This window comes from Aspergillus uvarum, assembly GCF_003184745.1.
Source record: "Aspergillus uvarum CBS 121591 unplaced genomic scaffold BO82scaffold_9, whole genome shotgun sequence".
NCBI lineage: Eukaryota > Fungi > Ascomycota > Eurotiomycetes > Eurotiales > Aspergillaceae > Aspergillus > Aspergillus uvarum.
The window spans coordinates 195,563-208,662 of NW_020291306.1; the positions used below are offsets into that span (position 1 = coordinate 195,563).

The following is a 13,100-nucleotide window of genomic DNA, read 5'->3' on the forward strand; positions in this document are numbered from 1 at the left end:
AACTCCCGGCTCAACCCCGTCGGGATCTTCGTCATGTGATATCGGTCACTGCCACGGCACAGGCCATCTGATCCAGGATCTGGGTCCTCAGGCCGATCGCCTGCTGAAGGTCGTAGGCAGCGGCACGGAGGAACTGCTCATCCAGCTGAGCGACCCTGTGGCTGACCTGCTGGCCGGACTCGGCTTGGTAGGCCTGTCCCAGCCCGTAGGAAACATCCTCAGAAGCGCCTCCAGTATCGGTGAACTGGTGTCGGATCTGGGCCAGCCGGTCGACAATCTTTGCATCGTGACGGGCAAGGGTCTTGGTTTCTTTTTGATCGCATTGGACCACCCAATTGCTGATCTTCTTCGCGGGCTTGGCCTTGACGCGCTCGCTCAACCGGTGGGAAACATCCTGAGCGAGATTGGCAGCAGCCTCAAGCGTCGGACTGATGTCGCGAAGCCGGCCGGGTTGCTCGAGGAACTGGCACCCGTGGTGGATTGCATCCTTCAAATCACCGGGGAAGACCTCAAACCACTGTTGATCCGGCTGAGCAACCCCTTGGCCCAGCTCCTCATCAACCTGGGCTTGAACGAGGCTGGGCGCAGTGTGGGCCAAGTGATCCGGTCGGCTGCGTCAGTTGGCGACCTGATTGCCGACTTGGGACCGGTGGTGGATTGCCTGCTCACTGTGGTGGGTGAGGACGGTGGCCTCTTGCTGATCCAGCTGGATCCCGATGTTGCAGCCTTGGTGTCTGGCCTGGGATTGCCGGCTGTCGGAGTGCCTGTGGGTGAAATTGTCGGGGAGCTGGGCAATGCTTTCTAAAGATAAAAGATGGGCGATCACTTATGTCACCTCCCCACCGTCACTTTTCTTGGTGTTAGTTGATCACGGAGTACTCCATTCTCTGACCGATGTACCGATATACAGACTTAGGATAATACTAATAACTAATTTCACGAGCCCAATAACTAACGTCAATCATTAGTAATCGCATGGATCTCCGGTGTCCGCGTCACTGGGAGGATAATCTCATCCCCGGGAGTAGACTGAATCGCCCCACGGGGCACAGCTACCGATATGTGGGGAAGTCATGAACCATCTGCACCAAAGCTGGGGGGAAGTCGAAACCAGTCACCGGAGAGGAAAGCAGCATAGAATTCGCCTCTGCGGGCTGGCCGGAAGTCAAAAGGCGCAGGTCGAGGGCCCCCGTTGGATGGAATGTGGGAAATCGTGGGGTGGAAAAGCATTGCGGATAAGATTTACTCCGCCTTTTCCTGTCCGATTGCCGGCTGCCATCCCATATTTAAATCCCAGTATATCCTCTTCGAAGAGTTGATCCTTTGCAACTGTGTCACTCGTCCAAGAACCATCTCCTCTCCTCTCCTCTCTTCTTTACTATTGTTCTATCTCTCCTCTCACACAATGGCTCAGTCTCCGCAGGATCTTAAGGTGGCCATTCTGGGCGCAGGTATGCCGCGGTCCCGCTTTCCCTTCAGCCCTATCTTTACGTCAAGATTGCGAAACTAACTTCAAAATCAGGTATGGGTGGCCTCACCTGCGCTCTGGCCTTGGCCCGTGAGGGCTTCAAGAACATCGACGTTTATGAGACGGCTCATGACCTGGGCTTTGTTGGAGCCGGTATCCAACTTGCCCCAAACATGGCCCGCGTCCTCGACCGGTTGGGTGTCTGGAAGCAAATTGAGGCCGAGGCTGTTAACATTGTTGAGACCAGCGTCCGGGGTATGTTTTATGCCTGCTCAGTAGATGAATGAGTGATTGATTGACCCATCCTTGCAGTTGGAGCGACGGATGCGGAACTGGCCCACGTACCGCTGGAATACATTGCGGATACTTATGGCTACCCGCACATGGTTGGTCACCGGTCCTCTCTCGCCAACGGACTCTACCAGGGCTGTCTTCGCCACCCCGACGCCATTCGCTTCCACTTTGCTACCACCGCCCAAGATGTCACCTTCGGCCCCAAGCCTTCCTTCCAGGCCGTTCCTCGGGACAGCACCCAGGAGCCCTACCGCGTCGAGGCCGACGTCCTCCTCGGCGCCGACGGCATCAAGTCCAACACCCGGGTTGCCATGCTCGACTTGCTCGGCATCCAGGCCGGCGTCAAGGACACCAACCAGGCCGCGTACCGTATCATGATCCACAAGGACCAGGTCAAGGACGACCCCGAGCTGCTGGCCCTGATCAGCGGCAACAAGGTCACCCGCTGGATCGGCGAGAAGCGCCACATCATCGCCTACCCGGTCTCCAACAACACCATCTACAACCTGTCCACCACGCAGCCGGACATCAACTTCGCCGCGGCCACCAACGCCACCTACACCACCCGCGGCGACAAGTCGGTCATGCTGCAGGTCTTCGGCGACTTCTGCCCCATGGTGCAGCGCATGCTCGGCTACGTCCCCGAGGGCGAGGTCTGCGAGTGGAAGCTGCGCGTCCACGAGCCCCTGCCCACCTGGGTGCACGAGTCCGTCGCCCTCGTCGGCGACTCCTGCCACCCGACCCTGCCGCACCTGGCCCAGGGCGCCGCGCAGGCGATCGAGGACGGCGCCGTCATCGGCAAGGTCCTGGCCCAGCTGCCCGACACCACCCCGGCCTCGATCCACAAGGCCCTCACGGTCTACGAGAAGATCCGCAAGGACCGCGCCTACGCCCTCGTCGAGCTGGCCGCCGCCTCCGGCCGCGCCCTGCACCTGGGCGACGGCGCCGCCAAGGAGGAGCGCGACAAGCAGTTCGCCGCCCTCCGCGCGGGCAAGGGCCCCGTCCCCGACAAGTGGGCCGACGCCGACGTCCAGCGCGAGATCTATGGTGTGGATGTCACCCAGGAAGCCACGGAGCGCTTCGATGAGCTGTTCGCGGCGTAAGCTTCTCCTTTCACTTTCATCCTGTTGCTTTGTGTGTGTGTCTTTGGCCCGGCTGCCAGTGTTCCATTCACCCCTTTGCATGTTTTGTATATTCTTTTTGTTCCTCTGTATATAGAGCTGATGGGGAATTCTCTTCGTGTGATAAAAAGATCAGGTCGTGAAGCCAAACTGGTCTGATGCCCGTGTTTTCTTTGGTGGAAAGCGATATTAGCATTGTCCGATACATCCAATGATGATTTATGATCCTTTTAAGTTTGGTCCTCGTCTGCTAGTTCGTGGGTCGTATGTCTTGTCGTAGAGTAGTGGGGAAACTATAGCAGGGATTTGCTATTGACCCCGGATTGCTCCCCGCAAGTGCCTGAGTACTGTATCAGTTATCGTGTCGTTGTTTAGTTAGTACCCAATGTCCTAAGGGGAGATCTGATTTGCATGGCTAGAATGCCTATTGTGGGACAACGTAATGCTTGTGAGGACCGTATGGCCAGTCTGTATCCAGCATTGAAGTGGTGTCAGATGAGGAGGTGCAGAAGAGGAAGCACCATCACCTGGGGTAGTTGTTTGTCTTCTGTTTGTTCGTCCCCCATCTGCCTCTTCTTCCCAACTTCCTCTCTCCTGTTCCACTCCACTTCGGACAACCTGACTCACTCCTCGCTCACCTTCTGTCAAACACGTTCAATCCTTATTGGGAACCAAGATCAATTTCTAGTCTGGCAAGGATCATGATATTAGCGTGCAGTGTCCCACTGTGCCTGGTTATCGAACCTCCGCAATATGGACCGCTCCGCCGGCACCTTTCGGCGGCGCACAATCAGAGCTGAGGTGTTCTGCGAAACATCACCCAATTGCCGGTAAATGCACTCTGGAACATATGAGCGCAGAGACTAAGTATGCTTGACATGAGTAGTTACTCCAACTTCGAAGGCCTTTTTTAACTTTCGAATGACAGCAGCCATGCGGCTACAGTCGCCATACTACCTACCGGTCGGGTAACACAATCATTGCACAACCACACTTCCACCCACTGCAATCAAGAAGAAGTTTTAAGTGACGAACATCCCGATTAGGCTCGTATAGTGCCATACTGAGTGGTGGATCCCGCTTTTTAAGGGTCAGACTAAGATCAATTAGGCAGGAGTCTCTCGGGTCTCTCCAGGTCTCTTTCTCCAACACCACTGCAGCACTGCTACACTGAGCGAGTCATTAGCGAGGTTTATCCGCGGCCCCCCCTGACCCAAACCATTTTTTTTTTCTGCGCGTTCATTGGATCTGGCCGGCAGTTGATAGTTCCGAAGTGGCTTCTCGCCAAGACATCTGACAACCCCTCAACAAGTACGGCATAAAATACCGACTGGTCAGGGAGCTTCATCTCTGACCCCAATCCCGATAATGATTGGCGCCGGTGGAAGTATCCGGCGGGAAGGACAGCCTAGTGTTTGGCTCCTGAAGCACTAGTCGCATGGTCTTCCGCGATAGCTTGCATTCGCTTTTGATGCACTAATTCGGCATCACGCTTTGTTGAGGGTGATGGTCTTGTAGAGGGGAATGCGAGGCAGTGGTACTTTTTACCCTTGCAGCCGGTGGGTCACAGATGTGGCTCAACCACCCCCGGCTCTGTTGGGTTGGGTTGTAGGGTCAAGTCGAGGTATAGTCCTCACCACCTGTGCTAACTGAGCTTACTTCCAGTGCTCTACCTTAAGTGGGAATATTAATCTTGTGGAGACGATCTCAGGGCAACTTGGCAGATTGAGGTACGATCTGGGGTATCTCTCAAGATTGAGCTGACACGCTTGGTCTAGATGACCTTCACGAGTCATGACTATACCGCCAAGCTTGAAGGGAAGAGTTCTCAAGGGGAAGACTATTTGTCGCCCTTACTTAGAGACGGTTATCTTAATGGCAGGACGCGAACAACAAAAAAAAAAAAAAGCAAATCCCGAGCTGAATGCGGGCAGACAAGCCGAGGACGTCATCGATGGATTTTTGCCAAGATGGTAAATGTTGGGACCCGAGCAGCTGGTTACTGTGTACGTGTGGACCGAATAGGCCAGTTTTCACCCTACTACCACCTACGGAAAATTCCTCCTTTGCTCGGCAGCTAATCAGCTATTTCAAACGAACTTTTGAGCCATTGCAGGTTTTTTTTTTTCCACTCGGGGATCCGGCATGTCTTGGCATGTGTTAATCATCCATCCAGTTTTGGCGGCGGTTCTGGATGCCAGGGTGTAATATTGCCATTGTTATCATTCAACTTTGATGCCTTTTCGAGTGTTTCTCTCTTCTTCTCCTTTTTCTCCTTCTCCTTCTTCGCCTATTGATTCCCCTCTACCGCTCCACTTCCCTTCATGGTTGTGACGCTGACATGCAGGAATCCGCTGATCACGGGGCGGCCGATGACCCCGTAAAAGGCCTTGTTCCTGCTGCCGCGCACAAGGGCAAACTGCCCATCCCCCGGCTGGTCACTTCATCGCTCAAGTCCAATCAACAGCGCACTGCCCGTGCGTGCGTGGCCTGCCGGGCCAGGAAGACCAAGTGTGACGGTCGCAAACCCGTGTGTAGGCAATGTAGTCGTCTTGAGCTCGACTGTAACTATGCGGGGTCAAAGCGTGAGCGCCAGCAGCTGGAGCTGGATTCTGTCCGCTCCCAAGTCACAGCATATGAGTCTTTGCTGCGGGAGATCATCTCCGAAACCGCCCGCAAAGACATCAAACCAATCGAGGAAATCATTAGTGTGAGTGGCCTCCCGCACTAGTCCAGAAACAGATTGCTTAGAGTCGCAGAAACACCTTCAAGGGAACACAGAAGCATTCTCCACGCTGATGACCGCCCGCTCGTTATCAGATCAACATCTGCCACAGCCACTTCCGGGTATATCACTGGCCCGTATGCACCTGACCCTGGCCTCTAACCGTGCCAGCGCGACTCAACCTCTGCAGGATTGTCCCCCGATACAAACCACCAATATCGGTCACTGGACTGACCTTGTAGACAACACCACTGCCAGCCATCTTTTGTCTCTGTACTTCACCTGGGACAACCCGACGTGGCACCTCATCGACCAGGAGCTGTTCCTGCAGGACCTGGAGCGCGGTCAGACGAGGTTCTGCTCGCCTCTTCTGGTCCACGCGCTTCTACTCTTCGGCTGTGTAATCGCAATTCCAGTCCTGTTATGTTTCGCATGGGTGACACCAACTAACCTGGATGATAGAGTTTCTCTTACCATCTGGCGCGACTCACAGATCGACGGGAGGAGAAGGCATTGGGCCAGAAGCTATATTCGGCCCTGCAACGTCTGTGGAACATGGAGAAAGAAATCAAATGTCTCCCCACAGCGCAATCAAGCATCATGATTGGCTTGCTGTGTTGCACGTTTGGGCTGGACCGAATGGGCACACGATACATTATGCATGGCGCTGCTTTGTGTTTAGATTTAAGGCTCCATGAGGAGCGTCCTTCTTTTCTTGAAGCCAATGTCGACGAGGATGTCGAGTCGCTCCGCAGGTGTCATAGACTAGTCGCATGGGCCGTGTTTGATGTTCAAGCGTACGTTCCCCTCCAAATGACCCACCATGCATGCTGACGCAGTACAGGCTGGCGGCGCAAGTGTATCGGAAAGAAGCGGCCTGGAAGCAACCACCCTCCGTCAGATTCTCAGCAACCGAAGCAGCAGCGCTAGACGATGGCGACGAATGGAGTCCATACCCGTTTCTCACTCCTATTTTCAGGCCGTTTGTGCATACGGCCGCGAGAGCTCGAGGTGGTCTAGTGATGATTGTCAATGATATTGCGGCTTTTGCGTTGAAGTTTCCAGACTCACCTCTGGATCAACATGACTGGGAGTACGGCTTCCAGTTTTACCGGGAGCTTCTAAATTGGCGGGCCAGTTTACCTTCCACCATCACCCCGGATGAGAATACCTCACCACACATTCTCATACTACAGTAAGTCTGGGTGGTCTTGCGCTTCATCTATGCGTTTACTTACCAAGTGGTGACAGCATGTACTATCAGGCGACAGTGGTCTCCTTATGCGAGATCTTTAATCTCTATTCTAATGCGACGAATAATCCCTTCGAGACAGAGTTTGACACCCAGGCTGCCAAATTACAAGCTATGGGTGTCATCGGATCTCTCATCTTGCTGTTCCAGACCTGCCATGGATTCAAATCATTGCCGATCGTCATGCTCCACTACTTCTGTGCGGCGGGCGTACATTCCGTCTCCCAACTGCGCCCTCAAGATCCGAAGTGGAGTCTCGTCCTGGAAAGCTGCGTGGTCGGTCTCTGGCACATGAGTCTCGGATGGGGTCGACTGTGCACGGCCTTCCTCCGAACCATTGAATTAGTCCTCAAGGCTACCAAACCCGACCCCTTCCTCATCTCACCCAAGGTCCGAGCTGTCATGCAACAGCTGAACACGAATCGCTGGACGGCGACGGACGTGAAATCCTTGGCGGCGGACTATGTTGTGTATCATGTTCCCAAGTCCGAAGAACAGGGAGCCGCCGCGGGTCCTCAGCACCGGGCTCACGGGCTGCAGAGCTTGATAGATGCTATGGATGAACACTCTCTCAATGAGAAGTAATGGATTGCTTGCACATGCTATCTCATTATCCTGATCAGATATAGATGGAGATCACCTCCCTGTGGCTAGAGCTCTTCATTCGTGGTTAGTACGGCTCATTCCACCAGCGAGACATCTCGACTGAAGTACGGGGCTCCATTATGGCAACTCATCCCTGTTATCCACTAATTCCGCCACAGTTGGAAACACGGGGGCAGATGGCTACAGACATACATCTCTCTATGCTGCACAGCGTGGGCGGCCGCAACACATGCAGCGTTTGAAATCACGAGCATGCTTGGTTTGGTCTGTCGCACGCGTGGTTCCCTGTCGGCGCGGAATAAGCCCCAGAGAGTCTAAGAATATGATTATTTAGCGGTAGCGAGCCTCTGAATTTGATTTCATCTATCCACTCAGGCCCGCGGTTTAGAGCACATGCGTATTCCCTTGGTAGAAAAGTAACCTGTGGCACGCAACATGCAGGATCTGCTACTGTAGATGAGGGTTATCACTGATGATGTCCGACTGTATTTTTCTGGCTCAGGGGGGCCAGTATGCACCTTTATAGTTGGTATTACTGTGAAGTCCAATACCTCGAACATAGCTTTCTGGCCCAGTGCACATGTTTATATCCCGGGGAAAGGCCAATTCAAGTCTAGCACTCAAAACAAACCTCCATCCAACCATGCAATCCACCTTCGGACAAGTCGCTACACCTAAGCGTGAGCAGGCTTGACCTAGTGTATAGTGTAACATATATGATCCAGATAACAGCGCATGAATCCAAGTAATAGTCACTAATATGTTCTAGTTCAAGCTCAAGCCAGCCCCAGTTACAGCTAGGCACCTAGGTAAATACCTATTCCCGAACTCCGTAACCTTTGTTCCCGGTTCGGAGCACTTCCCCACTAAATACAGTATAAAATAGCCACAAACTCCCATACAGACAAATCAAGCCACAGCCAAGGTATCATAAACATCCCATCCATCCGAATCCCATCCCAATCCCATCCCGTCCAAGATTATCACCCCTCACACATCCACTCTAGATCCCCTCAACACATCCCGATAAACAGACAGCACATCATCCCCCTATAACCTAACAGGAAAATCCCGGGGAGCATCACTCCCACTGCCCACCCCCACCCCCCAATGCCCCCAACCGATCCGCCGCCCGCTGATCCAACAGCGCCGCCGTCAATTTCTTCGACCCGCCGCTGCCCCGTTGGGCGTGTTGCATCCGCAGCTCCTTCGCGCGTTCCCGTTCCCGGGCGGCCGTGTACGAATTCACGGAGGCGGTGGCGCCACCGCCCGGTTTCTTGATGCCCATTCCGGGTGGATTCCCTCCGTGCCCGGAGTTGACGGATGAGGTTGCGCTGCTTCGTCGGCTGCCTGGTCCTGAGGACGATGATGCCGAGGAGGAGGTGGAGGTGGAGGCGGTGGTGCTGCGCCGGAGCAAGGGTGGGGGCCGGTTGAAGCCGAAGTTGTCCCTGTCGGTGGGGGTATCGGTTGCGAAAGCGAATTTGTTTCCAGTAGTGGTGGCGGAGTTGCTGGATGCTTGGCGGAGGAGGGCGAGGCGGTCGACGACGGGGCCGCGGGTGCGGCGCGGGTGGTGGGTGAGGAGGTTTCTTGGGGGTGGCGCGGGGCCGGCGACGGCGGCGAGTTCGTCGTCTGAGTTGTCGGAGTTGTCGGAGGCGAAGTCGGCGGGGTCCAGGGCCATCTCTTGTGGCTGGTCGTGGTCTGGGTCTGGGTGTTCGGGGTCGTGCTCGAGGGAGGCGTCCTCGTGGAAGGAATCGTACTCGTGCGTCTCGGTCAGGAAGCTCAGGGTCTCGCGGATCTCGGCCAGGGTCGCGGGTTTCTTGGACATGGCGGAGGCGGGCTTGCGGCGGAGGTGGGGCGGAGGCCGGTTGTAGGTCGATTCCGTGCTGGGGTTGAGGGGGCGTTTTCTTTTGTTGTTGTTGTTGTCGGGGTTGGTGGTGTCGGGTTCGGATTCTGCAGGTTCGGGTTGAGGGAGGTTGTTGTCTTGTTGACTCCCCTCCTCGTCCTCACCCTCCTCCACGAACTCCAGCCCCATGTCCTCGTCGTCGTCGTCGTCGTCGCGGTCCTCGACCGCGCGGAAGAAGGCCGCTTTCTTCGGGTTCTCCGCGATCTCGCCCATCTTCTCGTCGGCCAGGAGAGCCTTGCGCATCCGCGCGAACTCGCGCTGCTTCTCGCGGCGCCGCGCCAGGAGTTCGTCGTCCGAGTCGTCTAGGTCGAACTCGTCGTCAGCGTTGGCACCGCGGCGCCGGCGGAGGGCCCCCGTGGTGATGTCCTTCAGGAGCTTGGCGACTTGCTTCTCGTCGGTGGTGCGTTGGTGGTGTCTAGTGTGTGAGTGGTTAGCTTGACCAGAAACAGAGGGCACGGCAGACTCACGCGTTCAAGGCGGCAAGTTGCTTCTCGTCAACCGTCTCACCGCTATGGTCGTTGATCATCGCTCGGTCGTAGGCGTTCTCCTCGTCATCGTCGTCCTCGTCGCTTCCACCACCCAGTCCGGCGTATTCGTCGTCCGACTCTTCGGCGGCTTCTTCCACCACGTCCCTGGCCTTGCTCTTGCTCTTGTCGAATAAGACGGCGGGCTTCTTGTTCTTCTTCGACGCCCTCATGATGTTGAAGGCATTGGCGTTGATTTCGAAGTCTCCGTTGTCTTCGTCTTGTTCTTCGATCATGGAAAGGTCGGCGGCGCGGCCGCCGCGCTTCAAGTGGCGCATGCTTTGTGTGGGGACCGGGGACTGGTTCTGGTCCACGATCACGGTGTCGATGGTCGATGGTGGAGTACCGAGGAAGCGCTTCGACGGGTCAAACGGCGAGAGAACGAACCCTTCATCCTGCGTCGGGTCGGGGATCTGTGAAAAGTTCGAGACGGAGCGTGGGGCCGGGGATTCCGACACCCGCGCCGTAGACGGGGCGTAGTGAGCGAGTATATCATGAGACTCGGCCTGGGGCACCTGGCTGTCCTTGATGACCACATTGGCGTCGGACTCGTGGAGCCCAAGTTCGGGCAAAGTGCTCGGCAGTGTGGGAACAGGCGTCTGTTGGCTGCGCTGGGGGCTTCCGGCTATGGTACCCGCAAAGGCTTGCGTCAAGCTTAGCAGGTCGTTGGAGCTCTGCGCAGGGAGGTGCGGCCGGTTGACAGACCGGGTTCCGGGAGTGGTGGCACCGATGATGGGCTTGGCTGGGGTTTTCGGCTCTTGCACTTCGTCCTCATCCTCGTCGTCGCTGATTACCCGAGTCTGTCGCTTGCGTCTCTGGGTGGGGATATTTATTTCTTCGGACGACATGACTTCTGACTTGTCGTCGTCCGATTCATCGCCCTCGTCGGCTTCAGAGTCGACCAATCCATTACCGCCTACTGGTGCGTCTGCCATTTCGTCGTCTTCGTCGTCTTCGCCATTCTCCCCGTCCTCTGACCCTGAATATTCGAAGTCCTCGTCCTCGTCATCGTCGTCACCGTCGCGCTTGGCAGCTTTGCGCTCTTGCTTGGCGATAGCGTCGGCTTCCAGACGTGCCTTCTCGACTAAGTTCTCTAGTTCGTCCTCCATGGCAGCGCGCTCTTCCGCAGTCTCGATGTGAATACCCTTGGCTCTGAGCTCTTCGATCCTCTCCTGTCGCTCCCTGGCAGCCTGTTGTCTTGCCTTCAGGAGCAATGTGGCAGAGAGTTGAGCCCCGTTCATGCCCTTGGACTTGCGGTTGGGCGAGGTCAAATGCGCCAGCGCTTTCAACTTGATCATTGAAGCCGACTCCTGTAGTTTCTTGGCGGGGAGGTTTTCGAACGCCGCAATCCGGCGGCATTTGGCCGGCGATGTGACAATCTCCAGGTCACTGTCCGAGTCGTCTTGCTGATGGCGGGCCACTTCTTCTCGTGACAGCCTGACGCGAACCGCCGGTAGGTTCAGCGCTTTCTTCTCCTTCTTAAGCGGTGGTGCAGCTGCCGACTCCACCTCCATTCGAGCCACAACCGGCTCCTCAAGCTGCGTCGGTGGGTTGGCGAGAATCTCCTCGAGCGTAGAGAATTCGGGCTCAGCTGTATTTTCTTTTGGGGTGTCCTCCGCAGCAGACACCTTGTCCGCGGGACCCAGGACCGGCGACGTCCGGGGCGTCTCCTTGTCCTTCTGTGCCTCGACATCCGACGAATTTTGCGAGCCCGCCGCGCTGGACGAGGTTTCGCCAGGCGGGGGGACAGCCGGCTGTCCGAAGTTGAACCGCGCGAAGAAGCTCTCCTTCGTGATCTTCTTCTTCGTCTGTGCCTGATGCGCCAGCTGCATGTTGCGACTCATCCGCTGCGTCTCGCGGTTCATCTCCTCCAGTGCCTTTTTACTGGCCTTCCGTGCTGCTGGCCGCGTCTGCTCCTGCTGTTTTCTGGCGTTGGATTTGGCTGCGGCGCCCGATGATGCACCGTCGCCGTCGCCCTCGCTTGCAGACAAGGCCATCTCCGAATCGGACTGTCCCTGCTGCCTCGCAGCCCGCGCAGCAGCCCGTCTCTCCGCCTCAGCCTGCTCCTTCTCCTCGCGCTCCTTTCGCTTCTGCGCCACGAGGGCCAAGAACCGGGCGTTTTTCTTGGGTAGCTTTGCGTCGTCCTCGTCGTCTGTCCCGTTGGCATCGTTGTCCTCGTCATGATCGCGTCCTTTGACAGGCGACGACACGAAAAGCGGAGAGTACGCGCGGGTCCGCGGCTCCTCATCATCATCCCCATCCACTGCAGGCTCAGAAAGCACGTTGGTGACACCTCTCCGTCTCGGACCAGCCGTCGGGAGATCGTCGTCGTCGTCCTCCTCATCCTCCTCCTCACCCGCCTCCTCCTCCTCCTCATCATCCTTCAGACCGTGTCCCTTCGTCTCCTCATCCCGCAACCTCCTCGCAACGCGCTCAAACGCCGTCGTCGCCCCGGAAGGACTCGTGCCCTGTAACCGCGCCGCCATCCGCCCTTTAGGCCTTACAATCTCCTCATCATCCTCGTCATCCTCATCCTCATCCATCGGTGCCGAATCTGCCGCAACAAACGAAGAAATCGTACTCTTTTTCAACGCATTACTAAGCTTGGTCGTGGAGCGATCACCACCAGCCCCAGCCCCCTTATCCGTGGAATTAATATTGTCGTCATCATCGGAATCGCTATCAAACGCCGCAAGCATGGCCTTGATCTTACGGCCCGGAGTGAGAAGCATTTCGGTGTCGCTGCCGGGGCCGGGGCCGGGGGACGCGGCGCGCGTCGAGCGCGGTGTGGAGGGTGTGGAGGAGGACATTATCGTGGCTTTTGCTTTGGTTGGGTAGGGGGTAACGGTATCATAGACGTTTGTGGTGAGACAAAAGGGTGGAGGTGAGCATTTCTAAATCAATTCCAAAAGGGAAAAGGTAAGGTAGGGAAAACGTGGGCGATGTAGTTGAATAGAAGGGTGTAGCATAAGTGGTTTGGTTAAGGCAATCAAGGGCGCCGCGGAGGTGGAATCTGCGGGCGGACGGGAAGACGCGCCGCGCGCGCGTGTTGGCGTCGGGGGCTGTTATCGCACGTGACCCTCGTGGGCTTATCGCAACTGAAGTCTATACTAGTACATGTAGGTAGAGTATCTACGCATGACTGATCTTTAGTACAGGGACGTCAGGGTCCGATCGTTGCATGTGCGGGTTGTTTATTTGCATTGT

General features: G+C 56.3%; 4 protein-coding genes across 4 annotated transcripts; 3 read left to right on the forward strand and 1 right to left on the reverse strand.

The window, feature by feature from the left end:
• Positions 1-58: 58 nt before the first annotated feature.
• BO82DRAFT_276279 (uncharacterized protein) lies at positions 59-805 on the forward strand (the record flags this gene model as incomplete). The annotated part of the gene is made up of 1 exon (XM_025631142.1): positions 59-805. A coding segment is annotated over one exon (747 nt), but the record flags the coding sequence as incomplete, so codon positions are not given.
• A 531-nt stretch (positions 806-1,336) lies between these two features.
• Positions 1,337-3,104, forward strand: BO82DRAFT_328805 (putative monooxygenase). The gene is made up of 3 exons (XM_025633033.1): positions 1,337-1,451; positions 1,523-1,723; positions 1,781-3,104. Exons 1-3 carry the CDS (start codon positions 1,406-1,408, stop codon positions 2,863-2,865), a joined length of 1,332 nt encoding a protein of 443 aa, XP_025494992.1. The 5' UTR covers positions 1,337-1,405; the 3' UTR covers positions 2,866-3,104.
• Positions 3,105-5,149: 2,045 nt separating this feature from the next.
• Positions 5,150-7,842, forward strand: BO82DRAFT_328809 (putative C6 transcription factor). Its single transcript, XM_025633034.1, has 5 exons — positions 5,150-5,593; positions 5,643-6,023; positions 6,071-6,405; positions 6,453-6,803; positions 6,860-7,842. The coding sequence occupies exons 1-5, from the start codon at positions 5,225-5,227 to the stop codon at positions 7,443-7,445; spliced, it is 2,022 nt and encodes a 673-aa protein (XP_025494993.1). The 5' UTR covers positions 5,150-5,224; the 3' UTR covers positions 7,446-7,842.
• Positions 7,843-8,547: 705 nt separating this feature from the next.
• BO82DRAFT_429744 (uncharacterized protein) lies at positions 8,548-12,838 on the reverse strand (the record flags this gene model as incomplete). Its single annotated transcript, XM_025640566.1, has 2 exons — positions 9,837-12,838; positions 8,548-9,784 (listed from the first exon to the last, which is right to left on the reverse strand). The coding sequence occupies exons 1-2, from the start codon at positions 12,701-12,703 to the stop codon at positions 8,548-8,550; spliced, it is 4,104 nt and encodes a 1,367-aa protein (XP_025494994.1). The 5' UTR covers positions 12,704-12,838.
• Between the last annotated feature and the right edge of the window lie 262 nt (positions 12,839-13,100).